This window comes from Coptis chinensis, chromosome 3 (assembly GCF_015680905.1).
Source record: "Coptis chinensis isolate HL-2020 chromosome 3, ASM1568090v1, whole genome shotgun sequence".
Taxonomy (NCBI): domain Eukaryota; kingdom Viridiplantae; phylum Streptophyta; class Magnoliopsida; order Ranunculales; family Ranunculaceae; genus Coptis; species Coptis chinensis.
Window position 1 is genome coordinate 111,752,042 of NC_141458.1, and position 27,809 is coordinate 111,779,850.

The window sequence follows — 27,809 nt, forward strand, 5'->3', positions numbered from 1 at the left end:
GAGCCCTGTCAACTTCACTACTTCAGTGATTTTCTCTGTTGAGTAGACAAGGCATTTGATGGGACAAGCTTTGTAGGAGTGCCCTTTTTTCTATAGTTATCGAATTTAGTCCAGTTTAAAGATTTCTTAGTCCTAACTCCTAAGTGGTGGAACGAAACATAAACCCGAGAATCTAAGGTACGTGGCAACAAGCTTCCTGCCAAATACTTCCAGTTTTCCAACTCCCAACACTAGTCGAAAGTCGAAAGTCGAAAGTCGAAAGTCGAAACATTTTGCTTGTTGCAAGGAGAAAAAAACGTAGAAAAAACACGTTATTTAACCGTTAAAAGAGTGGGCTGAAAACAATAGTAGGCGAAATTATATTGGGGATCTGGACTGTGGACCATAAACAGCCGCATATTAGGCTATAGGATTGAGCCGGCTTTAGACTGTGGGACCATAAGCAGCCGCATATTAGGCTATAGGATTGAGCCGGCCCTGTCTATACACTCGCTAGCTAACAATGAGAACTTGGTCCAAAATTTGCCTATCCGCAACTGAAGCACCTTGAAATTCAGAGATGATACACGGAAGAGCTTCCTTGAGCATAGAGGAAAGAATCTTTTTTTTTTGATAAAATTCTTCATTTCATTAATCTAAACCTGATGGTGTTGGATGCCCATCAAACATACATAATTCACTTAAACCTTGTTCTTTTGACAAAATGGCTAACCCATTTGCCTTACTATTACCCAAAGTGACCACGTTGATGTTCTCCACCAAGGATCTCCACTGCCAGTTATAGTTCAATTGTGTAGTCCCCAAGATATCACTTATTAGTTTTGAATTTCTTTCCAAAATTACATTGGTGAAGCATTTTTGTCTACCAAAAGTAGCTGCAAGTTCAGCTGCCATCAACTTTGCCTGGTCCTTTGAAGTAACATGTTGAGCATGGGTAGCTGCTCCCAAAACTGCTACAGTATCATTCCTAGCAACCACAACACAAATAACATTTATAAATGCCTCCAATAATGCTTATAGGCCTATATGCAACTATGAATCCTTCTTTTTTAGGAAGCATAGTGATATATGTGGCATTGTTTTTCCTATCTAAAAATCTAGAGTCCTGGAACTTATAAATCACCGCCATAATATCGAGACGAAGACTTCTCAAAATTAACAGAAAATAGGACCAGTCGATCATGCTAGATACACATATACCTCTTGTTGGAGTTATCTCTTACATGAGAATGAAAAAGAAAAGAGAAATCAGTTCTGTTCGCATGAAGAGGTCTAAGCGCGCACGCTCAGACTGGTCTAGCCCAAGGCGCGCCCGTGCCCTTGTTACTGAAAAATGGAATAGACACTTTAGGGGGCGCACGCTCGAAATTGGCCTTGCCGAGAGTGCGCCTGCGCCCATGTCTATTTTCGCAAGTTTCTATCTACAGTAATCACGAATCAGTTTTTTTTTTATAAACCAAAAACAAGGTTTTGGAAAACCTAACACAAAAAGTTACGAAATTGAAACCCAATTTTGAGAGCAATCAAGATTGAGAGAAAACCTTTGCAGAGAGAAAAACCTGTAAAGAGAGATGAGTGATCTAGTATGGTGGAGAAACTTGAGAGGAGTGATTGTAATATTTCTTCCCACGTTATAAAAGGATTAGCTCTTGTGGAAGTAGGCATCATTAGCCGAACCACGGTATATCTTTATGTTGTGGTATGCTTTATATTTTATTTGCACTATTATTTGTTGTTAATAGTTGTTTAGAGAGTTGGGCATGCTAGGTTGGTTGTAGTGAATATTTAGAATTTGTCTGAAGTAGTATTGTATTCATATTACAACTTATCTGTGTAGTGGAGATCGATTAAAATTGTTATTCCCCAACAAGTGGTATCGGAGCCAGGTTGGATTAACCTAGGTTGTTATCCGAATTTTGCTCGGAAGGTATTTGACAAAATTTTTGAGAGAAGATTTGAGTTTAAATAACTTGTAAATATGGACAATTCAGTGAACACTCACAAGACTAGTCTGAATAGAGCGAACTACACTATCTGAAAGGCCAAGATGGAAAACTTGCTCTATTGCAAGGACTTGGCACAACCCATTGAAAATAGAGGAGAAAAACCAGAAACGATTGTTGTGGCTGAGTGGAGCAAGCTTGACTGAAAAGCTATTGGGTACATTCGGACGTTGTCTTCCACCATGTATCCCAAGAGACTCTGACTTTTGGCTTGTGGAATAAACTTGAAGACCTCTATGAGAGAAAGTTGGTCAGAAACAAAGTACTGCTCATTAAGAAGTTTGCCAACATGAAGCACAAAGAAGGTTCTTCAATGTCTAAGCATCTTAAAGAAGTACATAATATCATCAATCAGTTGCATTTGATGAAGATTGATATGGGTGACGAAGTTGAGGCTTTGTTACTATTAAACTCTCTAACCGACAGTTGGGAGACTTTAGCAGTTTCTCTTAACAGAGCCGCTAAGGATGGAGTTATTTCCATGGAGATGGCTACCGGGGCATTGTTGGATGATGAGACAAGAAGTGGTTCACGAAGCAGCTCCTCTCACTTAAAGATACTAGCTTGTCACAGAGAAGCGGGGGAGAGGTAAAAGCAGGAAACCATCTCATTTTATAGGTGATGATAGAAGCAAATCTAGGGGTGAAGCTAGAACTCCTAAGGTAGAGAGACAATGTTACTATTGTGCCACCAAGGGTCACTTCAGGTATGAGTGCAGAACACTGAAGAGGGATGAGAAGAATAACTGTGTACATGAAGATATGGTAAAGAGGAACGAAAACACAGGCAGAGATACTACCGCACTAGTCGACGATGGTCTAGTGGGAATTGTGTCAGAATGTGGTGTGTGCTGTCTTAGTACCTCATGTCAGGATACAGAGTGGGTGATAGATACAGGAGCATCCTATCACGTCACACCACACAAGGAATTCTTCACTACCTACAGCTGTGGTGAATTTGGTGAGGTAAAGATGGGTAACAGTAGAGTCTCAAAGATTGTAGGCATTGGTGATGTTCGTGTAGAAACCATTGTCGGATACACCTTGACACTTAAGGATGTAAGACATGTCCCTGAAATTCGGCTAAACCTAATTTCTGCTGGGAAGTTAGATGATGATAGCTTTCTAAACTCATTTGGTAACGGGGTATGGAAACTGAGGAGAGGTTCCATTGTAACAGCCAAAGGGAATAAAATTTGCTCTCTTTACAAGACACAAGCTAGTTTGTGTAAAACAGAAGTAAATGCGACAAAAGAAGAAGTTTCATCTGAACTATGACACAAAAGACTGTGTCATATGGGAGAAAAAGGAATGGAAGTTCTTGCCAAGCAAAAGGCTTTGTCAGACATCAAAGGTACGCATTTAAATAGATGCACTCACTGTTTGGTAGAAAAGCAACACAGGGTGTTTTTTCAAAGATTTTTGTCTCACAGAAAGGACAATGTCCTTGAGCTAGTACACACTGACTTATGTGGTCCTATGAAATTAAAGTCCCACGGGGGAGCTTTGTACTTCTTGACTTTCATTGATGATGCATCAAGAAAAATATGGGCATATAGTCTGAAGACTAAGGATGAAGTATTTGGTGTGTTCAAGATTTTCCATAGCATGGTGGAAAGAGAGACAGGGATGCCTTTAAAGTGTATTCGCTCAGATAATAGGGGTGAGTACATAGGTTCGTTTGAAGAGTATTACAAGAGTCATGGGATTCATCATGAGCAGACCGTTCCCAAGACACCACAACAAATGGTATAGCCGAGAGGATGAATCATACCATTGTAGAGAGGATGAGATGCATGTTGTCTCACTCTAAGTTACCTAGAAGTTACTGGGTAGAAGCAATGCATACCGCCGTGCATGTGATCAACCTATCGCCATCAAAGCCTCTGAATAGCGATTATCTAGAGAGATTATAGTCAGGTAGAGATGTTGATTATGGATACTAGAGGGTATTTGGGTGCAGGGCATTTGTTCATATTTCCAAGGATGAGAGATCCAAGCTTGATAATAAAAAAAGCGGTGCATTTTTACGGGTTATGGGGATGAGAAATTTGGTTACAAATTCTACGATCCGATTAACAAGAAGGTAATTAATCTGAAGTCGAGATGTTGTGTTCTTGGAAGACCAAACCATAGCAAGCATTGAGGATGGTGAGAAGCTAGAAGCTTTTACTAATGATCTTGTTGATTAAGAACCAAAAGTTCCTACTGTGGAACGTGCAGAAGGCATTGAGAATGCCGAGAACCATGGGTTTGAAGCTCATGATGATGATCCTATTGCTCATGATGGGATAAACCCTATTGATATAGAAGATGTAGATGAAATACATGAACCACCACCTAAGCAAGCAGAAGTGCATCCTCCTGAGGCACAAGAAAATAGGGTAAAGAGGTCCGTCAGAGAGAGACAAGCTTCAACCAGGTATCCACCACATACATATGTTTTACTATCTAATGGTGGATAACCTATGTACTATCAAGATGCTCTTGAAGGTACAGACAAAGAGAAGTGGTTGAAGGTCATGCATGATGAGATGAATTCTTTGCATAAGAATCACACTTATGAGTTAGTTGAGAAACCGAAAGGAAGAAAAATTCTCAATAATAAGTTGATCTGCAAAGTCAAGCACGAGGAGAATAATCCACACCCAAGGCACAAAGCTCGCCTTGTTGTGAAGGATTTTGGTCAAAGGAAAGGTATTGACTTTGATGAAATTTTCTCTCTTGTAGTCAAGATGACTTCTATCAGGGTGGTATTGGGTCTGACCGCAAGTATGAACCTAGAGGTTGATCAACTAGTTGTCAAGACAACTTTTATTTATAGAGACCTTGAAAAAAATGTCTACAAGGACCAACCAGAGGGGTTTGAGGTCAGCGGCAAAGAACACCTAGTATGCAAGCTGATAAAGAGTTTGTATGGGTTGAAGCAAGCACCGAGAAAGTGATACATAAATTTTGATTCCTTTATGGTGAAACAAGGATAAAAGAAGTCTATTTCCGATCATTGTGTGTTTGTTCAGAAATTTCTAGATGGGGATTTCATATTGCTCTTGTTGTATGTGGATGATATGTTGATAGTTGGCTCGAACATCAACAAGATATCCAAGCTGAAGAAAAAACTTGAGTAAGTCCTTTGAGATGAAGGATTTTGGTCAAGCAAAGCAGATACTTGGGATGCAAATCACTCGTGACAAAAAGAGTGGAAAGTTGTGGTTTTCTCAAGAAAGCTATATTGAGAAGGTGTTGAAGAGATTCAACATGGATCAAGCGAAGCCAGTCAGTTGTCCGCTTGGTGGCCTGTTTCGCATTACCAAAGAGATGTGTTCAAAGGGTGAGCATGAGCAGAGTCAGATGGAAAAGATTCCTTATGCATCTGCGATGGAATGGCGACTTGATGTATGCAATGATGTGTACAAGACCCGGATATTGCTTTTTTGCCGTTGGTGTTGTAAGCGTTTTATGTCAAATCCGGGGTAGGAGCATTGGAAAAAGTGTGCGTTAAGTAAATATTGAGATATCTCAAGGGGCACTTCTAAAAGCGTGTTTGTGTTTTGGTGGAAGTAATTCCTTACTTGAAGGTTACACCGATCACGGACATGGCGGTGATGTTGATTTCGATAAAGTCTACCTCCGGTTATCTGTTTATTTTTTTGCGGGGAGCGGTTTCTTGGCAATCTAAGTTGCAAAAGTGTGTTGCCCTCTCCACCACGGCCGAGTATATTGCGATCCGCGAGTGTTGAGATGTTATAAATGAAGAGGTTCTTCGATGAACTAGGGCTAAAAAAGCAAAACAGTTTGTAGTTCTATGTGGCGGTCGGCGCCATCCATTTGAGCAAGAATCCGAAGTTTTTATTCTAGATTTAAGCATATATATAATGCGTTATCATTGGATTAGAGAAATACTTCGAAGACAAGAATTTGTGTATTGAGAAGATCTATACCGACAAGAAGAGCGATTCGGATATGATGACCAAAGTTTTACTAAAAGATAAGTTTGATGTTTGTTGTGCTATCGCCGTAATGGTAGCAGACTCCTCCTGTTGATTTGGGAATACATGGAGGTATCCCTCCTCACTGTTCAGGAGGGGGAGATTGTTGGAGTTGTCCCTTACGTGAGAATGAGGAAGAAGAGAGAAATCAATTCTGTTCGCGTGAAGAGGTCTAAGTGCGCGCGCTCAGACTGGTCTAGCCCAAGGCGCTCCCGCACCCTTGTTACTGGAAAACGGAACATGCACTCGAGGGCACGTGCACTCGAAATTGGCCTTGCCAAGAGCACGCCCGCGCCCATGACTATTTTCACAAGTTTCTATCTACAATAACCGCGAATGTGTTTTTTTTTTGGGATATAAACCAAAAACAAGGTTTTGGAAAACCTAACACAATAAGTCATGAAATTGAAATCCAATTTTGAGAGCAATTAAGATTGAGAGAAAACCTGCGAGAGAAAAAAACATGTAAATGGGGGAGTGATCTAGTAAGGTGGAGAGACTTGAGAGGAATGATTATAATTTTTTCTTCCCACGTTATACAAGAATTAGCTCTTGTGGAAGTATATATCATCGGCAAACTACAAGACATCTTTTGTATTGTTGTATGATTTATATTTTATTTGCATTATTATTTGTTATTAATAGTTGTTTAGAGAGTTGTGGATATTAAGAATTTATTTAGAAGTGCAGAGTAGTAGTGTGTTCATATTACAAATTATCTATATAGTGAAGATCGATTGGAATGGTTATTCCTTAACACCCTAGTTTACTAATGAAAAGAGGTAAATATTGGGAACAAATGAAATTGATGTACATTATGACGATATCATTTAAAAGGCCTTTTGAGATTGTAGATGTGGCCCTGGCGTGGCAAAAACATATAACAATAACTGATCAGGTTGGTGAGGCCCATTTTTTAGAGGAATGAAGTGATGTGCATGTGAGCATGTGTTTGAAAAATTCCTATTATCATGTAGACAATGTACATATTATAATGTCATCCACAATAAATTTTACTCATTTTATCAGCAATGATACTGAGATAAAGAGGTTCCATACGTACCAGTTTTTTAATCACTCGTCTCCTTGATGAACAATGAAGTTTTTGGTGGGTTCCTCTGCCATGAACATTCAGCGTGCATGTCTTTAGTTTGTACCGACTAAATTTTAAAAAATATCAGATTGGCTAATAAATCCATGGGACCAAAATTTCGAATGCTGATAAACCTTTTAAAGTGCTGACTGGCTTTAGCATTTCATACATTTTGGTTTTCAAATAATAATTCGGGTTAACTTTTGAGTTTTGACTTAAAAAGAAAATTTGCACATCATGATGTTGAATGTTGCACATCATTATAATGATGCCCTGTGTCGATCTTCCAGTTAACTCACTTGGATCCTCATCATTTATCCTTTGATCCCACGATATGAATGAAGTTGGTCAGATACTCACATAACCTCTCTTAGTTCATTTGTTTTCTTAGGATATGTATACATATAATCAGCTAATATCCATGTATACATTGCAATCTGGCTTAGAAATGTTGTGGTAGAAAGATTTTTTTTTTTTATCAGTGCAGTGGTGACTGGTGAGAAGATTCTAATTGCCAGTATAACTAATTATCTGTCATGCTGGTCTTCATTTTTGTTTAAATCTATAATTGATCTTGCCATCTTGGAGTGAACCAGATTGTATTTCTTCAATTATCAGAGTGATCACTGATCAAACATTTTTTTTGGTTTTTTGGATTGAGAAATTTCACGATATAATTGGTCAGAGTGATCAGACCTTATCAGTCCAACTTAATCAGTAAATGTGTAATTGACATGATATTCATTAAAAAAAAACATACTAGTATTATGCACGTGCAGACGCACGTGTGTGATATGGAGCCCATAATCTTTTTTTTTGCAGGAAGCATGTAGCAGCTACGGTCATTTTTCGATTTTTCTTTATATTCTTGCAACACAACATTTATTACCATATTTTGACAAAACAACTATTCAAATTTAATAATTTAAATAAAAATAAAACTGTCAGAAGAAATATAGACCAAAAACCTACAGGATCAAGATTAGTAAAAGATAATGATAAGTAATTGACATGATATTTACCTCTAATCAATCTTATACTACATTATTCTTTTGCTTTTTCATAAATACCACTCTAATAGTCTGATTACAAGTATTTTTTTTTTTTTTGGGATTTGGGCTACCACGAGAATATCCCTATAGGAATGAGTGTTTCAAGACCGTTGGATCCAACGGTTCGAAAATCAAAAACAAAAAAGAAGAGAGAGAATATGGGTTTGTTTTTTTGGTGGTTTTTTTTTTTAAGTCACCACGACTTGATCCCATGACCAAACTAGCCAATATGAATAAATTACAAGTTAATCTGGAGTCTAGTTTACTAACTCCCCTCTTTGGCATTTGTGAAAGACTCTTTGTAAAATTGTAATTCACATGTAAACTAACAATCACAACAACATTAAATATGAATCACAGACAAAATCAAGATTCCAAGTTTGATGTGTGTTTTGGCTCAACTTTGTTAGAAGTAAGCATGCACATTGATCCAAGTGCTGCAGTTTAATAAATCCTGAACTCAAATCAGCCTCCTCCTTGTTTGGCTGATTCTTCTTACAAGATTATATATAAATGAGCATTGAATCAGTAAATCAGAGACAAAAATTAAGATTCCTAGGTTACATTCGTCTTATGTTTGGCTTAACTTAATTTGCTAACAGTAAGCATGCAGAAAGGTCCAAATGCTGTAATTATAAGAATAGGCTTTTAACTGATATCAATTTCCTTCTTATTTTGGCAATTTGGCCGACTCGTCTTGAAATAATTTTTATTGATCGGATGAAAACAAGATTCCCTACTAATGTTTATGTAAGTTGTAACTCCCTTTAGTAAAAAAAAAATGTAAGTTGTGACTTGTAACTAGCCAACTTGTTCATATAAAAAAGCCTCATAGTTACAGAGAAATGTTACGTTTATTTGGATCAACTTTCTGAGTAATTAGCAAGAGGGTCCAAAATCCAAATGTTGTAATCACAGTGAACTCAATCAATTTCGATTTCCTACAAAGGAGGTCTAATTAAGAAAATTTCCATTCTCCAATAAGTTTAGTCTAATCGAATTGCATTTGTGGATGCTTAATAATAAAATAACAAATTGTTCAAACTGCATATGCCGGCTCGATCAATGACTATATTTACACGCAACATGTGTTGCTTGCGGGTAGACACAAAGTTGCTATCAGTAGGAAATCCAGCAACCATCTCAATCCCCATAATAATCAACAAACTTGCCCAGTTCATCACAAATGCCAAATTATTCTCTTTTCTAGCCTTTGAATAATTTAATTAGTTGCAAATAAGTGAATAACCACTTACGTCAAAATTGACTCAATTTTGACATGGTTTCGAACATTTTGATGAAACAGCAACACTGGTGCTAGCGTGCTACATAATTCATATGTACCTTCCTGCATTTGACTATTTGATCATTCGTACACGGTACCGTCAGTACACATCATACCATATCATCCCAAGATTCCTATTGCATATCATTGAATCTGAACTAAAAATATAGTGATCACCGAAATTTTAAACATTGGACATTTGGACTACATACTTAGCAAGCAAATATGCATTAGGGTAATTGTCCAATTAAACCATGATAATATGAATGTGTTTCCAATTAGACCAAAAAAACTACTCAATGCAAAAAGTTACTAACATATCCCTATGCGTTTACATTATCATGGTCCCTATATGTAGTATGCATTATTATGCAATATATATGAGTCCTCACTCCTCAGTCCTCATTGAGTTCACATATCAGATGAACGATAATTAAAAAATAAAATAGCAATAATCTCAACCCTCAATCCATTCCAGCCTAGACCAACTATCATATCTTAACTGTAGTTGAATCTCAAAGACAAAATAGTAGTAGCTAATATCTTTCTAGGATCTTGTTTGGTTCCCAAGCAAAAGTAAATAACAACAAAAAGCAACGAGATAAATAAAAAACTGAATAAAAAATATCTATATACAGACAAACATACACTTAAAAAGAGAAAGTACTTCCCTTGATGCTAACTTTATCCAAAATGAGACAAAAGAAAAACATTACACATTACACTTGTCGGAACGAAACAGTATCGGAAGTATCAGAATTCCGGCAATCTTGATCATCATCTTGAGTCTTCACAAGAGAAATGAGTAAATCAGCAAAAAGCACTAAGAATGTATTTATGAGCATGTTTGGGATTTAAAGCTAGATAACAAAGTAACAACTCATGTAAGAAATCCCAATCATTGGTAACATCTGAACACTTTCTAGATTCCACCATTTCTTGCATGGATCTTCTGAAATCTTTATATGGATCTGGTGAATATGTAGATAATGGTACACCCCTCCAACTAATGTACTATTATTATCAGATTCTGATGATGAGGTAGTACTGGAAGATGAGGTGGAAGATTCTATGATAGAGTTAGAACGACCAGGTGATGAGAAAAAGAAACGTTGGGATGTTAAAATGGTGGCAAAGTCGGGTGTGGTGGATTCGGGTTCGGACTCGGATGTGGAGAAGTCGTCACTTGTTCTTGAAATGGTTGTAGATTTTGATGTTGTGGATTCTGGTGTGTGGTCGTAAAGTGAGTTGAAGTTTTTCATGTGGTTCTGTGATTCTTGGGGTGGTGAGGAATCAGGTGTTAATGGTTTTGTGAAACAGAGGTGGAGGTTTTGGGTAATGTAGTTAGCATTGTGGGGAGAGGGGAAAATGAGGATGGTATTGTGTGCCAGTGTTTATATGAGAGTGTGTGTGGGGAGATGGGGGAGGAGGATGGTGGGCTTTTGGTGCTGTGTTTGTTTGCATTGAATGATTGAACAGTGACCAGACAGCCGTAAACGACATTAATATAAATATGTAATAAGGGGATAAAGTTGTAGTCTACGACCCTAGGCTGACAATGGGTTGCTCAGGGCCATGCATGGTTAGGACTCTGGAGTCAGGACCATGTAAGGTGTTTGAAACTTGTTGTTGTGGTTATTTTGAACCTTAGATGTGAAGAAATTTGGATATGGATTCATTATTAGAAAAAAAAAACAATATATTGAGCAATTTTAGTAATAGCAGAGATTTTATGTACTAGTAACTAGTAAAATGGATACTGGGAGTCTGGGACAATCCAATTTAGATCAGCACTTAGTGCACTCATTTCGATGTAGTTGGCGTTGGAATATAAACAAGAAATGCTAAATAAACAACTCAAGAGTACGTGCTTTGTATATGTGTAGTCATTTTGGTATCGGCGCAAATCCACTAAATAATTGGTGTGTATGCAACTCATGCTGTAACTATGTAAGTATGTACCTCTTAACTATATATATATACTGTGTGTACGTCAAAACGGTACATTTTTTATTCAATTCTTTTGCTTGTACAAGTGAATGAAGTGATCGATCATCATTTTCAAAAATAAAACATGCAAATGCATTCAAAAAATAATATTTTTAAGGCAAAGTCATAATTAGAGCATCCGAAACAAACCTATATCTCTATCTTTTAGTGTCGTATCCCTCTCTCGATACCCTATACCCTTCTGTCACGAAATCAATTGGCATGTTGTGTACTTACAAGTTATATGAATTGGTTGGCAATGTAGCATACTAGCGTTGTAGCATCAATAACTTTCCGCTTTGTTGGAACCGAAGTAGGAGGCGGCCTATGTAGCATCAATCAATTTCGCTTATCCAAGTTTCCGACATCCTTATTGCCCTAGGGGATCCTAAACGAAGACTTACTATTAAGTCGTCCCATTAAGTTAACTTTTCCATGGGCTATATTTTTGCATGCCTAGACAGTCAAAACAGGAAAAGAGCTAATACCAATTTCTTGATTTGTTATGCGAAGGTAAAAGACACCTCTCATATTCCACAATTTTTATTTATTTATTTATTTATTTGAAATATTTAGAGGGTTAAAATTGATCCACACCGGTTATATCGAAAAATCTTAGTCCAATAGCTTACATTGTCAGAAGACTCATCAATCCAGGAGACACTAGCCCGAAAGCTTACATTACCGAAGGCTCATCAACCCCAAAAGAAACCTAATCCGAAGCTCTCACTGATATGTCATTTTGAATAGACCCAACCACCTCCACCTTATCCATAAAGACTTGTTTTTCGCTCCTTATTACACAAGGTTTTAATTCAAACAAATAAGCTTATTATCGAATAAAAGTGCATTGGCGCATCTTCCTTTAAGTCTCAACTAGTTTATTAGTCCAATTAAAACATTTTAAGTAATCTCAAAATTTTCTGAATCAAGGCGCATAAAAATCACTATTACTATATTTGTTTTTCATAAAACCTTATCAAAACATAAAATAAATAGAAAATTTACTCTGATTGCTACAATACTTTTTGATATATAGTAGTATTGTAAAGTTTTTGGAGAACAATTGTTATTATATTGTGGGATTTGTGGCGAACAATAAATAAAATTTGAAAATTAAGTAGACATTTAATTTTGTCTTGTTTTATTTTTTTTATTTTTAAGGAATAATATGTGGTAATTAAAGGCCAAATTTACATAATTGAAGATCTTATGAGAGCAAGTCCAATGGGTTGCTAAAAGCCATATAGCACCTCAAACACCAAAAATTCATTCCAATAGATTGCTAGAAGGCTCTTAAATTGGGTTGGTATGATAAACCAAGTAAAATTTGTAGCATTGTCTCGCAGTTGCCATAATAAGTTTAAGGTGACGGACGACACAATTTTTGACGTCTGTGTATTAAATATCGATGGACGACAAAAATTGTGCCAACTATTAAAAAAAAAAATCAACTTAAAGTTATAAACTAATGAACGGGGTGGCAGAAAGTGTGCCGTCCGTATCATTTACCACTTCAAAACACAAAAGAGCGATTGGAATGAAATTCAAGTTTGGTCAGCCATATTTGGTCGGGCAAAATAAAAATCCTATGTGGCAAGGATTAGCAACTCCTTTTAGCAGCCCTCCATTAGACTTGTTATGAGTATCAACTAAGGTAGAGAAGACCCTGATTCCCACTGTCATTTTTATATGTCAATCTAAAATCTAAAATAAGGAGAATTCAAAATTTCCCTAGCAATAGCAAATATTTGTTACATTTATCGTTGTTTCCAAGAAACAATGGAATTTACATTTTCATTCTAGCTAACAAGATTTGTGTACATGAGGGCCCTTGAGTTACAGAGATAATGTGGTCCTATAACAGAATAAAAACAGGAAAACGGTTCTCAGTTATTTGAAATTCATATTTTCAAATAATTATACTCCAACCTTAAAATGAACAGAAATATCCTAGGCTTGAAATCAATCTATTAATTACATCTATCCAGACAAACTTCAGCAAGCTTAAACAAATTGAGCTGTTCAAATGCTGATTCATTAACAGTTTCTTTCTACGCCATGTGGACAGCAGAGCAGAAGCTTGGTCATTTTCTTGGAGATTACAGTATTTGGACCACAAAGCACTCAAATAATCGTGATCTTATAGTAAAGAGAGACAAGTCAATTATCCAGCAACAGCAATCAGCAACAAAGATGAACATGCAGTAGTCTCTTTCCGTGACCAGCAACAGGTGCCCATGCAAATGCTTGATGTCCACTAAATTTGGGAACTATTTGAAACTGAGTCACGTTCATCTACTTAGTTAATTTCTTTTAAAGTACTGTTGATGATTTTGAGTGTATTACTTTCTTTTCCAGTGAAGCACTGTTGAACACTGACAGAACATATAGTTGGGAGGAAGTGAATCAATTCTTCTTTGAGTGGTAACGCACAGAAGCGCCAAGAGTGATTGTAATCAACTATTGCCAATGCCCATTTTCCCAGCAAAAAAGGGCACTTCATCTTAGGCCGAAAAGTTATGGTTTCCTTTTGTGGTCCCATACTCCCATCATCAGGAAAAAGGTAATATTCCTTTTTGCTCAAGTCACAAAGCTGGGGATTTAGAGCCTTGGACAAATGAACTTTCTATGTACGACATAAATCAATTTCCTTCATTCTAAGCATTTGATCAGTATAGCCTTTCGAAGTTATACTATTTTTTGGCAAAATCATATTTTTCTTAATTGTGATGGTTATATCTACATCTTATGAAGTTATAAGTAAGTTGCAGCGATGAAACATGGGATTGGACATGGCGAGGTACATCATTCTCTTTTTAATTAAACTTTATTTCGACTATGTATTGATCGAAGGACTTTTTTTGGGTAAATTGATCGAAGGACTTGAGTGATTACTCAATGTATATATCAACATAAATTGATAAAATTAAGTGTTTAGCTCACTAGCAGGGGTTATATTATCAAAAAAAAAAAAAAAAAAAAAAACTCACTAGCAGGGATCTGCCAATGTCCTGGCGGTTAAGTACCCTTCTCGACAAGTTAGAGGTTGTATAATTAAATTCTTTTTCGGATAGTCAAATGCTAAAAGGCGATGTATCCAAATTGACAAGATCATCAAGCCTACGGATAAATCTGTTTAATTTAATTAACAATATATTTCTTTCGAAATGTAGTTCAATTAATGATGACAAATAATGGAAACGGTGCAATTTGTTTGGTATATTTGTAGTTCAAATGGTTAAATCGAATTGATAAATCTCACTCCTAAACTAACAACAAGAAGATCATAGACCCAGTCTTAATCGTCTCTCTATTATTCCATGAAGAACTTTAGTCGCAATCACCGACGAGAGTTGTATTCAATTGACATTTCATCAACATTAAGGAATGTAGGAGCTACCTTAATTCAACGTTTCCTTCATATAACATCTTCAGTATTGATTGATAAATAAGCTGCCTTTGTCTACAGGGTGTATGATACATGTATAATATTAATAATCAAGTCATATGATCATGTTGATGAGTTGATCCTATCTTTCCGAGTACCTGAACCACCGATATTGTTTCATTTGATGACCACAGGAAAAAGAGACCCACATAATGAAAATTTATTTTGTATTTATGGTATATCTAACTAATTATAGATTGGTGGTACATACTTAAGGACCTACATACCAATGATCCAAAAATTTGTTGTGCCCTTCAAAGCAAGTGTATTCCAACTTTTAACCACAAATTGAGTCACCGATCTCTCAGTGTCTACACATTGTAAGAAAAGATAGCCACTTCGAATTAGATCTAATTATGATAAAAAGAGAATGAATTAGGTTGATTACAATGTTAGTGGCCTTCAAATATATACATTTCAATCATTTGGGGATTTGGGTTAGCAGTATTGCCCCCCACTAGATAAACCAATTAACCGTGGGAGGAGATCCTAATTTCCCATATAATCTTAGGGTAATACCAGTTAACCCTTCAATAATTAATATCTGAGCGATAAACATTGTCCTGACTCCTAAATAGAATGGAATAGCTAGATATGATCTTCCATCCATAGTATAAAATATCGCGATATTTATCGAGATTTTTTAAGAAGAGATATATAAATATCGATATGTTTAAAGATATATAAAACTATAAATATCGGTGATATTTATGATATTTAATGATATTTTGTATATATAACAATTTTATTTAATATTTATCATTATATTTTAAATAAATATAAATAATATATCATGATATGTCAAAAAATATCTACAATATTCACGATATTTGTTGATATTTTAGATATATTAACAATATTTACATATGAAACAATGTAAAATATTTCCAAAAAAGATAATATATTTGCAATACATATTAAGAAATTGAATATCAGATATTTTATACCATACTTACATCCACATCTAATAGGTAATTTCACCCTTAATTTAATTGCTAAAATACACGCTTTTCGTTTTCCTATATATACATTTGGAAAACACCTAAATCAAGCTAGCACGCAATAGTCAGAGCATAGATAATGGGCACGAAATACATAATGTATGATTATCATCGAATCAAAATAGTTAGTACTAGAACATAAAAGCTGCACGCTGTGCTAGAATATGCCTGATACATCAAACGACTATTCAATATTCCAATTCTATATTTCTTATTTATCATTCAAGAAGTCAGGAGATTCTAATGATGAATTTATAACATTGAGATGAATAAAGCGTGATTGCATTGACAACGAATTGCGTTGTATTGGAATATTGGAATGATGATTATTCAACGTCACCTGCGCGCAGATTGCATGATTGTCCTTCAACACAGACCTCACCATAAGGTGTCATGTCCTCCTTTAAGCAAAGTACTAGACGGTCCTACTTTCCAGCCTCCAACCCCAACTCCAACCTTCTCTTGTGACTTCAATAAAAATTTCAGTGAATGTACTCTCCAAACATTGTGGTTGGCTACGTAGTTACATGACAGGTTGAACAGAGTTGGGACCCAATAACATGCTATGAGAAGTTTGGCATACATACATGATACATCTATAATTGTCCCGGGTAATATATTTTACAAGGTAATGTTTGGCTGTTTGCTAACTATGGTCTATACAACATATATAGTACGTTAATACAGTTAATACAGATACATTAGTAAAAACAACGACATCAATAAAAAAAAATGGAAGTGATAGGTTTGTTATTATTGGGAAAACACCTACAAACAGCTTTTCAATATCTTGTGAATGAAATCTTTATTGTCTAGTTGATATTATCTTTTGAATTAATATCACATGATTGCAGAGCACGTGTACCGTGAAGCTTAATTTATTGAATATATTAACTCATGTGATTGATATGTGGCAGATGATAAATAGTTTAGTTTTGGCATTGCATGCAAACCTTAGCACGTTAACTTGACTATGCTTGACTAGTAGACACAGAACAAAACTTGGCTTCGTCTTCCAGTATAGATGTAGGTGCGGTCTCACTCCTAATGATTTGTAAAATTCATAGTGTGATGGTAATTTGTTAGAAAAATGACTAGGCTATAAAAATTCGCACTCCTAATTTTTTTTACAAAAACTCAATCCACTACCCTATCCCTAGTTCAATTACTGGATTGCAATACTTTTGCACCCGAAACATTGAATTTTGGTTTTGTACTTGCTTCCAAGGACTGATCTGAGTAGAAAAGTAATGAGGCACAAGGAGATCCGTCGTCAGTGTGCCCATGGCCCCATGCAGAGCATCTTCAGACATGAAATCTTAGATCATAGCTGTAGAAGCTTGTCCTTGTTTGGAAGTTTAGTTGCAATGACAGCCAAACTTTTTATTATATAGTAGCATATGCACCATATGGTTTTTTTTGTTTACTCTTCTTTCTGTGAACATTTTGTGAATTAATTATTTAGATGCTTTAGCTGATCGACCAAGAGTAAAATCTTTCATTTACAAAGTTAATATTTAAAAAAGTGTATATATCCTTCATCAGATTTCAATTATTCCTTCATTTTATATGAATTTGGATCATTGGATGCTCTTGTGATGAGTTCAGTAATTTTTAACAAAGTGAAAATAGTTGTTGAGCTTTTCATGTTACTTGTGTGGTTAGGTCGGGTTTGCCTGTAGACATTTCCAGTAGGTTTTAGATAGCTAAAGAGGGAGAAGTTGTCCAAATAATTGGAATAAAGTATATGAAGCTAAGGGCAGTGAGGGACAGCCCTAGCGCATAACTTCATTTGATGCATACAGTCCGCCCCATCACCTTCGCACTCTGGCCAAAGCCAAAGCATCCCCAATGGTTGTGTCATATATATATGACTTGCATAGTTGCATACGTTTCAGCTAGTACTTTGTCGTCTCTGGCCCAGCAGACCTAAATTCTGTTCCAGACTGATCCGGCCTATGCCATATTGTTTGGATCTTTATACTCGAAAGCTTGAAACTATATATGATGGCACGGCAGATGAGGTAGGAGTTTGTTGTGATGGGATTACTGACCTCGCTCACAAGTACTTCCACTGAATTGCCCAGTTGACTTCTGCTTAGAACTTGATGATTCTTGCCTAGCCAAATACTAAATACTCTTGCTTCCATTTTGGACTACGCATACTGAATCTTTTCGATATCGATCTTAAACATAGTCATAGCACTTCAGCATATCAGCTGCATTTGTCCCGCTTTGAGATTGAATTATTCTTGTTTAGCCTCTCTTGTTGTAGTCACTCATTTATTAAAAAGTAATTTTACCCCAAAACCACCAGCCTTTTGTTGTGCTCCACGCATACTATCTTCGTTCCAAAACTCGAAAATATGCTTTTGCAATTCAACAGCGCGCAACATCTTCTTATTCTTTACACTTCCGACCATGGTGTCTAAAAACTATCACAAAATCATCGGTTATTTCCCTTGCCCAAATTTGGCCACAAAAATGGCAAATGAGATGAGCATTTTAGCAATTGACATTTTATTGGGCCCATTCTCGGTTTTTGTACGGAAGGCCTGTATTACTTATGGGCTTTAGGGGAATATATACCCGCCTAATTTCTACCGGGTCATATATATATATATACATAAAAAACAGACAGATACTCTTTTTCTCATTCATTCAATCAAAGTCTCACTTCTCATTTCTTTCTCTGATCTCAAAATGCTGAAATCGTGAAAAAAAAAAAAATTCATTTTGAATAAATGGCTTTCATGACAGTCCTCGAATCAGATCTACGAGCTTTATCAGCCGAAGCTCGTCGCAGATACCCCGCTATCAAAGACGGAGCCGAACACGCTATTCTCAAGGTCCATTTAAACACTCAAATCACTTACTTAAAAAATGAGATCTGTTATTTATTTATATATATCGAAATATCAAACCTTATTAGATCTGTTTACTGATTATTATAAACTTTGTTTGCAGCTACGGTTAATGACTAGTCCTGATGAAATATCTCATAATGAGGATGTGTTACGTGTTTTTTCTGATGGCATGTGAGGTTAAAACTGTAAAGTTGAGTGTGATTGGACTTTCTTGTATGCAAAAGCTTATTTCTCATGATGCTGTTCAACCCACGGCTTTGAAGGAGATATTGCACACTCTGAAAGACGTAAGTTTTGGTGGCAGTCAAATTATTATTGAGGTGTATTAGAGTGTGTCTGTTTGTTGGAATATATAACTGAGGTGCATAGGATAATTATATTTAGAATACCTGATTTGAGTTAGTTAGTATCTCCTATTATCTAGGCATTATATCGGCGTAGTTAATATTAGTGGGTTAGTTAGGAGGCTAGTGATTTTGGTTACTAACGAGATTGTATCAGATTCTATAATCAGTAATTTGTTACACCAATCCAGTGGTATCTCACCATTGTTGTGGTTTATGGGGAAAAACAGACAAGGCACCTACAGGCACAGCAACGTGTGCTGATAGCTTGCAATGTAATAGAGAGTGGGGTTGGCACTTGTAGCACCAGGCCAGCGATACGCTGTAAGATGAGTGTATGCAGCAAGTGATAAAGCTTTATGGTTGATAAATTTTTATGTCGGAGTCTTAGTACTTATAACTTATAAGTAGTATATCTTTTCTGATTTTGTTTCCTTCATTGTTGTACAATAATCTTTGTGTTAATTTATTTTCTCTTTACTGAATGATGATCATATCCATTTTGAAGCTGATATATTTTTATGGTTTTATTTATTCAGCATGCTGAAATTGCTGATGAGACTGTTCAGCTTAAGACCTTACAGACTATACTTATAATCTTTCAGTCCGTCTTCATCCTGAAAATGAGGTAATTGCTTTGTGATGTTATGTTGCTCTTTGCCTTTTCTATTTCCTGATTGCTTTCTATAGAAATGGCCAGTAATGTCCTCTTTTTTCCTTTTCCTCTCATATGATCGTGGTACTCTTGAACTGTACATCTTTAATGTCTTCTTAGATTCTTTCTACTGAAGTTGCTTTATGTAGTTAAATATGTACGCCATGTAAACCATTATTTACAATAGTAGAAACAGAGTTCACATGTATAATAGGGATTAAAATGTATATTGCTCTATGCACTACTATTAATCAGTGTCTGTATGGCATTTGGAATGGAATTGCAAAGAAACATTTATTGTGAAATGTGAATCATTGTGTCTAAAGTTTTACTTTTCTTTCACGTATTATTATAATAAGAGTAGCAAACTAACAACATCAATATGCCCAGGTCTGAATTTTCAAGACCTTATATATAAATGATCTATGCTGGTAATCTGAGGATTATTTTGTATCCGTGGTGTTGGTGGGTTGTAGGCCAAGTAGCATCTACGAGGACCCATAGTTTGAAAACCTCTTGTAAGTCGTTGATAAATTAATGAGATCACTTGTGCCAAAAGAAAAAAAAAGAAGAAGAAGAAATACTGCAGAATAATTTCCGCTGGATTTGTTTTCATCCAAACGGACAGCCTTCGTTTAAAGGCATCATCATAGAACCAAATTTTGCCTAACCGAACTGGACCCTTTATTTGAACGTTCTAGTGAGGCATCCTATATTTCTTTGCCAATTGTCCACTACATTAGTAGGTTTACAAAATTTCTGTCTTGCTCATTGTTTTTTTTTAAGTGCAGAGGATGTCTTCGTATTTCATTATTTATATGTTTTTTAAATAACTAAGGGTTCAGCCTTCTCTCCTTGTCCTTTTTTTTTTTTTTTTTTTTTTTTTTTTCATTTTTGTATATTTTTTAAAAAAATTTATTTTGTTTTCTAGGAGACCCACACCTGCGACTTACTAGAATGCAAAAGTATCGTTTCTCCTTTTCCATTCCTTTTTGACAAATCCAAGACAACATGCAGTCTTGCATTTGAAAATGTATTATAGGATGTATAGCCATATAGTAGGTCCACCTGTCCAAGTGTCTAACTTGATTTCCAAAGAACTCTTTCTTCCAAATAATTAGTAGCTGGGAAATGTAACTTCTTCTTCCTTGAACTAGAATGCTTCAAATTTCTAATATAGCAATGTGTGATTTGGAAAAATTTCTAATTTTGTCAAGGAAAAGGTTTTCATGTCATCATTTTGAATTTGATAGATGTGCATTAATTATATGTATGTTATGTTATCTTGTGAATGCCAAAGTGGAAGTATCTTGTTTTGTGGAATAAAAGAAAAGAAAGAAAAGGATCAGTTAACATTAGAATGCAATCTTCATTGATTTTGTCAGGAAAATACGTCTCAAGCACTTGGCATCTGTCTCCGGCTTCTTGAAAATAATCGATCCTCTGATAACGTGCACAAGTAAGTTAATGATGATTTTCTTACCTTTGATGTAAGGTAAGGTGCTTTCTTACCTTTGATCGATTATTTGATGTAAGGTAGATGCTTTCTTACCTTTCTCACCCCAGATTTTCTTAGCCATGTGAACTTTTTATACAGTACGCTGCTGCTACCTTTAGGCAAGCGGTTTGCGTTGATTTTGATCATGTTATCTCTGCTGAGTCACTTCCTGCTGGTAAGATGAGTTCTTCAAGTCATGTATCTAGATCCAGTTCTGTCAGTGGAGATGTTAATCGCAGTATCAACCGCTCAGAGTAAGTACTTTTTAAGACATCATTTAGTTACTGCTTCTCAGTAATTTCACTTTCGTGTTTGTTGAGATGTTAGTATAGTCCCACAAGGGATAACTATAGCCTTGCATAAAAATATATAGTTCCTGGGGTGGGTCGCTCCACTCATCACCAGTTGGTTTTGGGTTGGATGCTCCAAGGTTTAACGTGGTATCAGAGTAGGGTAGTGTGTTTGGCCCAAAGCCCCAAAGGCCTCGTTTACTCCACATCACCCAAGTATGTTGGTCCACGTGTTGGGCTCAAGGAACACCACACGTAAGGGGGTGTTTTTGCAATGAGTTTACATGAGAATGTACGTTAATACTATATACTATGCAGATCAGCAAATCCGTTACTGTCAACACCCTACATATTCATAAGTTGTGTAGGGTACTCTTTCAAAATGCATGGAAATATGGAATTTGCACTTTCAGTCCATTCGTCTGTCACTTTAACTAACAGAAGAACTGACAGGTCATTGGAGAGTGAATTTGTCTCTGGAGGGTCATCGCTGAAGCGTGAGAGTCTGACTAAAGTAGGAAAGCTTGGTGTTCGTTTGCTTGAAGACCTGACAGCTCTAGCTGCAGGTGGATCTGTATGTGCTGTTTTGAAACTAGTACTGTGTTTGCTGATTATATCCATATCCCTGTATCATTGATGTTAGCTTTTGGAACATTACATTGAAGTCTATGCTTTCCCAACTTCCCAATTCACAGTCGATCTCTTAAAATTGTGATTCTATAGATAGGTATCATAGTCTGCTTGTAAAAGTTGTACCGAAGATTAACATTTCCTTTGCATCATGCCAGGCAATTTGGTTACGGGTCAGTTCTCTTCAACGGACGTTTGCACTTGATATTTTAGAGTGAGGAATCCTCTTCTCTTGTTACAGACTTACACTTTAACATGCAATGTGGTCCGTGAAATCATATGTTGTTTTTGTCTTGAAAATTTACCATAAAAGATTAAGTTAGGACAACTAAGTTTGTATGAGTTCTACTCTTATAGACGGGCCTCATAAAAAAAATATTATTTTGGTCCCATCATATGTGATATTCAAGCTATTGCAAATTGGTGTGTCTAGTTGATTGTCGATTTTGACAGTAATCTTCAATGGTTGGAAATTTTGTGGTTGACCTTATCTTAAGCTGCGTCCTACATATATACATATATAATACAACCAGTTCTCTCGAATAATGAATATACACACTCAAAATTGAAATGGTGAAAGTATAAACAATATTTTGAACCGAATGATTCAAAATGATTTTTTGGAAATAATTTGGAGAATATGATTATAAGTCATGTACTGTCATTATTAATGCAATAACATCTTATACACATCTATTAATACAAAATCTGTCCTAGTGGACCGTGGCGTTAAACCACGTGTCATGTCAACATATAATTGCGGTCTATGTGCAACAATTGGATTTTATAAATCACAAGCTCTCGTTGGCGCACATTTTATTTCTCAGTATGAAATAAGGAGATATAATAATTAAATGAAGAAGTCTTGTTGCCCCACTTTGGACGAAGTGGGGATGTTGATCTGAGACATCCAGAAGTGGACTAACGAAAGCTAAATACTTTAATAGTATTCAATCATCATTATTTAGATTGATATAGTTTCCTGCTGATTATGTAAGGTTAAATCAATCAAAGCAAATCTTAGGTGAAAGAGTTTGAGAGATAAACAACTAGGTACCTTGTTTTTGCATAAAAAAGGGGGTTGAGTTGTAGAGAAACACTACAAAAACTGGATGATCTCCTCCCTCTCTCATAACTCTCCTTCAAAAGAGATCTAAAGTGTGAAGAGAGGGAGGAGAAATACTTTCAAAGTGGGGAAGGTTCATGCTTCTTTATATTGACCTACATTTTGATTTTAAACAAGATTGGTCAGATTGTCATGGGTGCTTGCTTTCTGCAGGTTCATTCTATCAAATTATGTGGCTATCTTTAGGACCTTGGCGTCATACCAACAGGTGATTTCTCAAATTACTTAATTTGGTAATGTCTTGGAGGCAGGCTGATAAAATTGTTTTCCTTGTTAAGATCTCGTGTTCAGTGGTTTTAAACACATGGTCTTAGGCAGGCTCACACTGGGAAAGGTGGGTTTGTTTAAAAATTAAAGTGCATTGAAGCAGGCAAAAAGGAACCACTCTATAAAGGAAACACTTAATCTAAAGATTCAAATCATTTGTAAATGGCCGAACACTTGCCCCCTATATTTCTTTACAATGCCACGTGTTAAATTGATGTAGAATATAGCTAATATCCTTTCCTTTGGTTTTATACATTGTGGTGGTATAGATTATCTTACTCTATACAAATTTGCGAAGTTACATTGACACGGGTACATGTGTCTGTATCCGAGACGGATGCGAAGTGTCTGGCAAGGCAAAATATAAAAAATTGAGGTATTTCACATACAATATGTGTGTGTGTCTGCCCCAGACACATGGATACGTATGTGACACAAATTATTTTTGAAATATGGAGTGTCCATGTAACATAGCAATTTTGGGCTTTTGGACATTGAAACTCCTTGATCCATGTCTCTGCATTTCAAAACTTTCTTTCTTTTACATGTCAATTTAGTTGTGACAATCACAAAGGCTTTCTGAAAATTTGTCAGATCTTGCGTCATCAAATATGCTCACTTCTCATGACTTCGCTTCGGACAAATGTCGAGGTAAAATTGCATTTATGATAATCAAATTGTAAAAGCAGTGATGGGCATATTTTTTCTTTTCTTTTTAATAATTTATTTTAAAAGGAATTGCCATATGACTTCCTCCTGCCTATTATGTCCTTCAGCTTGATGGTGAAGTAGGAGAGCCTTCTTTCCGTCGCTTGGTCTTCACGGTCTGTTGCCCATGTCATCAGGCTATACAGTTCATCTCTTGTCACAGAATGTGAGGTATGTGTTGCTCATTCTTTGGATTCTGAAAAGTCACACTTCACTAGGTCCACTAAAATCAATCCAACATAATAGAGCAGATTGATCTCGAGGAATTTGAGTATTAAGTAGTGGCCTAATTGAAACTCCCAAAGTTAACTTATGACTTAGATCTAATTTAATGCCTCGAAATATGTATACAAATAATTTAGGACTCCAAAGTTTGAGGATTCAAAATGGGATAAAACAGTCCGAAGTTTATATAGGAGACAAACTCATAATTAATAACGGCACTACAATTGTGCTAAGTTTCAACTATTAAGGAAATAAAATCCCTCTTCAATCCCAAATTTAAGGCTTCACGTGAAGAGTCTTTTCCTTTATACTGTAGTAATTGTAATTCACGAAACTGTTCAGATTGATTTAGATAAATTCAAACAATAGATTAATCAAATTTGAATGACGGACTGAGAGGGTCAAGAAACAGCTTAATTAATATATAAGGTAATATGGAGCTTTCTTCAAAATTTAATAAAAAATATCAAAGGTAAAGACAATTTTTATAAATTTTGTTAGCTAGGATCAAAATTAGAGTAATACCGACGAGCTAATGCACGGTTTGGGTTTTAGGAAACACATATATGAAGCTCCTTATGGACCATTGGTTTTTTCGAACACATAAAAAACAGTTGCAATTGAAGCACATAATCACATGATAATTGGTAGCTCTACAAATATGAATTTTATTAGATAATTAAAACATACATTTTTGACAATTATGCAATGTTTTGTTCAATATGTTCAAATTGAACACTCGATCATTTGAACAAAGGCGACTGAAAGAAGCCAAAACAAATTAAATGGAATTGTACATCAAATTAATTACCATGTATGTGTAAGTTAACATTTAAAATGAGATACCAACTTAGATTACCAAATTAAATGGTGTGACAAAGTCATGGCAATTTCTAGTCATTATATGTATAATGTCTTTGTTTGGCTAGTTTCATGACTAAAGTAATTTTCTTAAATAAATAGCTTCACCAGTTAATAAACCCTTTCTCTGTCAAGTATTCATAAAAGACCACCCTCTGAAACTTATTCATCAGTATTTTTCAATAATGATTAATGAATAACTCTAGTGGTGTGGAAAGTTGCATGACTGCAGTTTTAACCTTGAACAGTTGTATTCCTTATGCAATTTTTCACCAAGGAGTGAACATCTGTTTGTCTTTACAGTTTTATTGAAATTGTTCTCGGACTATACTCTGCATACTGAATCTTCAGTGGTATTTTTTAAGGCTTTTGAGGGCTATTGTAGTTGAGCTTTTATCACAATCCTTGTAATTTGTTGCTCATGAGAATGCACACTGCAATACTCAAACTGCTGTCTTGACTCTGTTCCATTGTAGACATTTACTAATATGTAGCTTGTGATTCCTGACTTTGGTTTACTATCTGACTTTGCATGCTTGACTTGGTAAACTGTCGTTTTCCACTGCTTAACTACATTTGGGCCTTTTTTTTTTTATGATGTTGGATACCCCTGATAATGTAGGACAAAGAGCCTATGGTTTATTGCATTATTATGGTTTAACTACTTTTACGCGTTTTTTAGTCAACGAAATATACTAAAAATAAGGAAATCTCATTTATGTTATTTAAGCAATATTTAGAAAATGTCTATAAGTCTAGATTTATTTTATTTTTATTTTTGTTGTTTTTGTTTTTGTTTTCTATTAGGTTTGTATAGATAGGCTAGGAAAGTGTTTTTTTTTGTGTTTTCGAAAGTTTCTAAGATGTTTTGAAAGAGTTTTCTATGAAAAAAGCTTCTAGGACGAAAATTGTTATTAATTCTCCGCATTATTAATAGACTGTTTCTCAAATTTATCCTTTTAATGTTCTATTGAACTGTTTCTATCACTGCCGCTTCATCTCCTCTAAGTTTTATTTCTTAATTAATGAATTCTTAGGATTGATAACATAACAGTAACCAATGCATCTTTTTTTAGAAATGTGAAGTAGGCTCTGAATTATTTTATTCTTTACTAAATGTAACTGTGTAGATACCATTTAGAAACTTGTATTGTGTAGATGATCTGTGCCTTTTCGTATTGGTTTTTCGTGCGCAGGTTTTCCTCAGTATGTTGACAAGGGTTACAACTTTGGATTTGCCATTGTGGCACCAGATTCTTGTTCTTGAAGTGTTGAGGGTAATGTTCTCAGTACCCACTATGTATATGTCATTGTTAGTGAAATTGTTGAATCCAGTAAGTCTGATCGTGAAAGTTAGGTACTTCAACAATCCAGTTAGTGAAATTGTTGAATCCAGTAAGTCTCATTGATCATTCCAAAGGTGTAAAGGTAGATCGCATATTCATATAGAAAGACAAACTCATGATGCCATGACTGTTTGAGGTTATAGGCAACAGACAAAGTCTATTTTACTGGAATCATCAGTGGCAATTAGACCTAATGTAAATATACACACAAAGGAAAGAAAATCAAATTCGAAGCACTATGGTCACATCTAGGCTTACCCAATTTGCTAATGATCTACTTATCATAAACTATTCAGTAGTAGGTGTATCAGCACAAGTAAATGATACTTGAACTTTCTGTATGTCAGGGCTTCTGTGTTGAAGTACCTAACTCTTTCGCCTTCTTTTCAGACTTTTGACATGTAAGTTATCAAGTTTGGTCCATTTTTTTTCATATATTTTTACTTTTTTAGTTTCATTGATACATGTTGATTGCTAGTGAGTAGTGATATATAATTGCTAAGCCTTTTTTCAACTATTATTGTGATTGGTAATATGTCTTAACCTTCTGTATCATAATCTATAAATTAGTTCAATACTGTTCCAACTTACAGTGTGCCCCTTTTCAAGTTTCTAATGTGGTATGGAACCTTTCCTTACTGTACATTCTTTTGGTTTTCAATAACTGTGGCATTCTATATGGTGGTTGAGATTTGTATCTTGAACTCAGCATTAAGAAGGGCTTTCATTGCTTCTTATTATAAGTACATACACTGTACACTATTGTTTTTTGAGACTTGTGACCTTTTTGTAAAAGTCTTTGGTGCTGACCATTTTAGTTGTCAGAAGGGCCGAGGGCATACTTTACGGAACGCCATTCCTTGTTGCATAGCTCGTGGAAAACAGGGATGAGTTGGGGGAGATGGGGAGAAGATGCATATACACAGAGGTCATGGGTTCAGTCTCAGACTAATTTTGCTTAACTTTATGTACACATTATTCTGTTAACTGTGTAATCGTCTATACCTGTAAAATAGACAAACAATGGAAAAAATGAGTTTAATTTTGACACCAAAATGGCCCTATTATTCTCATTGGGATATGGTCCAATCGGACAACTGATACTTTGTCGCTTTGAGATGCAGCATAAT

At 35.6% G+C, this 27,809-nt stretch overlaps 1 protein-coding gene and 1 long non-coding RNA gene across 2 annotated transcripts; both read left to right on the forward strand.

Moving 5' to 3' along the window:
- The first annotated feature begins 18,500 nt into the window (after window positions 1-18,500).
- Window positions 18,501-19,681, forward strand: LOC147513003 (uncharacterized). Its single transcript, XR_015217312.1, has 3 exons — window positions 18,501-18,711; window positions 18,830-19,016; window positions 19,613-19,681. It is a non-coding gene; the product is annotated as an uncharacterized LOC147513003 (long non-coding RNA).
- Window positions 19,682-20,153: 472 nt separating this feature from the next.
- LOC147513004 (uncharacterized) lies at window positions 20,154-26,611 on the forward strand. The gene is made up of 9 exons (XM_086598843.1): window positions 20,154-20,159; window positions 21,114-21,187; window positions 21,346-21,480; window positions 21,970-22,090; window positions 22,305-22,360; window positions 23,426-23,480; window positions 24,134-24,190; window positions 24,316-24,418; window positions 26,530-26,611. Exons 1-8 carry the CDS (start codon window positions 20,154-20,156, stop codon window positions 24,415-24,417), a joined length of 606 nt encoding a protein of 201 aa, XP_086454969.1. The 3' UTR covers window position 24,418; window positions 26,530-26,611.
- Window positions 26,612-27,809: the final 1,198 nt, after the last annotated feature.

Excerpts from the sequence above, each read along its gene's own strand:
- LOC147513004 (XM_086598843.1), top strand. Across the intron at positions 21,188-21,345 it reads TCCTCTGATAACGTGCACAA|GCAAGCGGTTTGCGTTGATT; the intron begins GTAAGTTAATGA and ends TGCTACCTTTAG. Across the intron at positions 24,191-24,315 it reads CGCTTCGGACAAATGTCGAG|CTTGATGGTGAAGTAGGAGA; the intron begins GTAAAATTGCAT and ends TATGTCCTTCAG.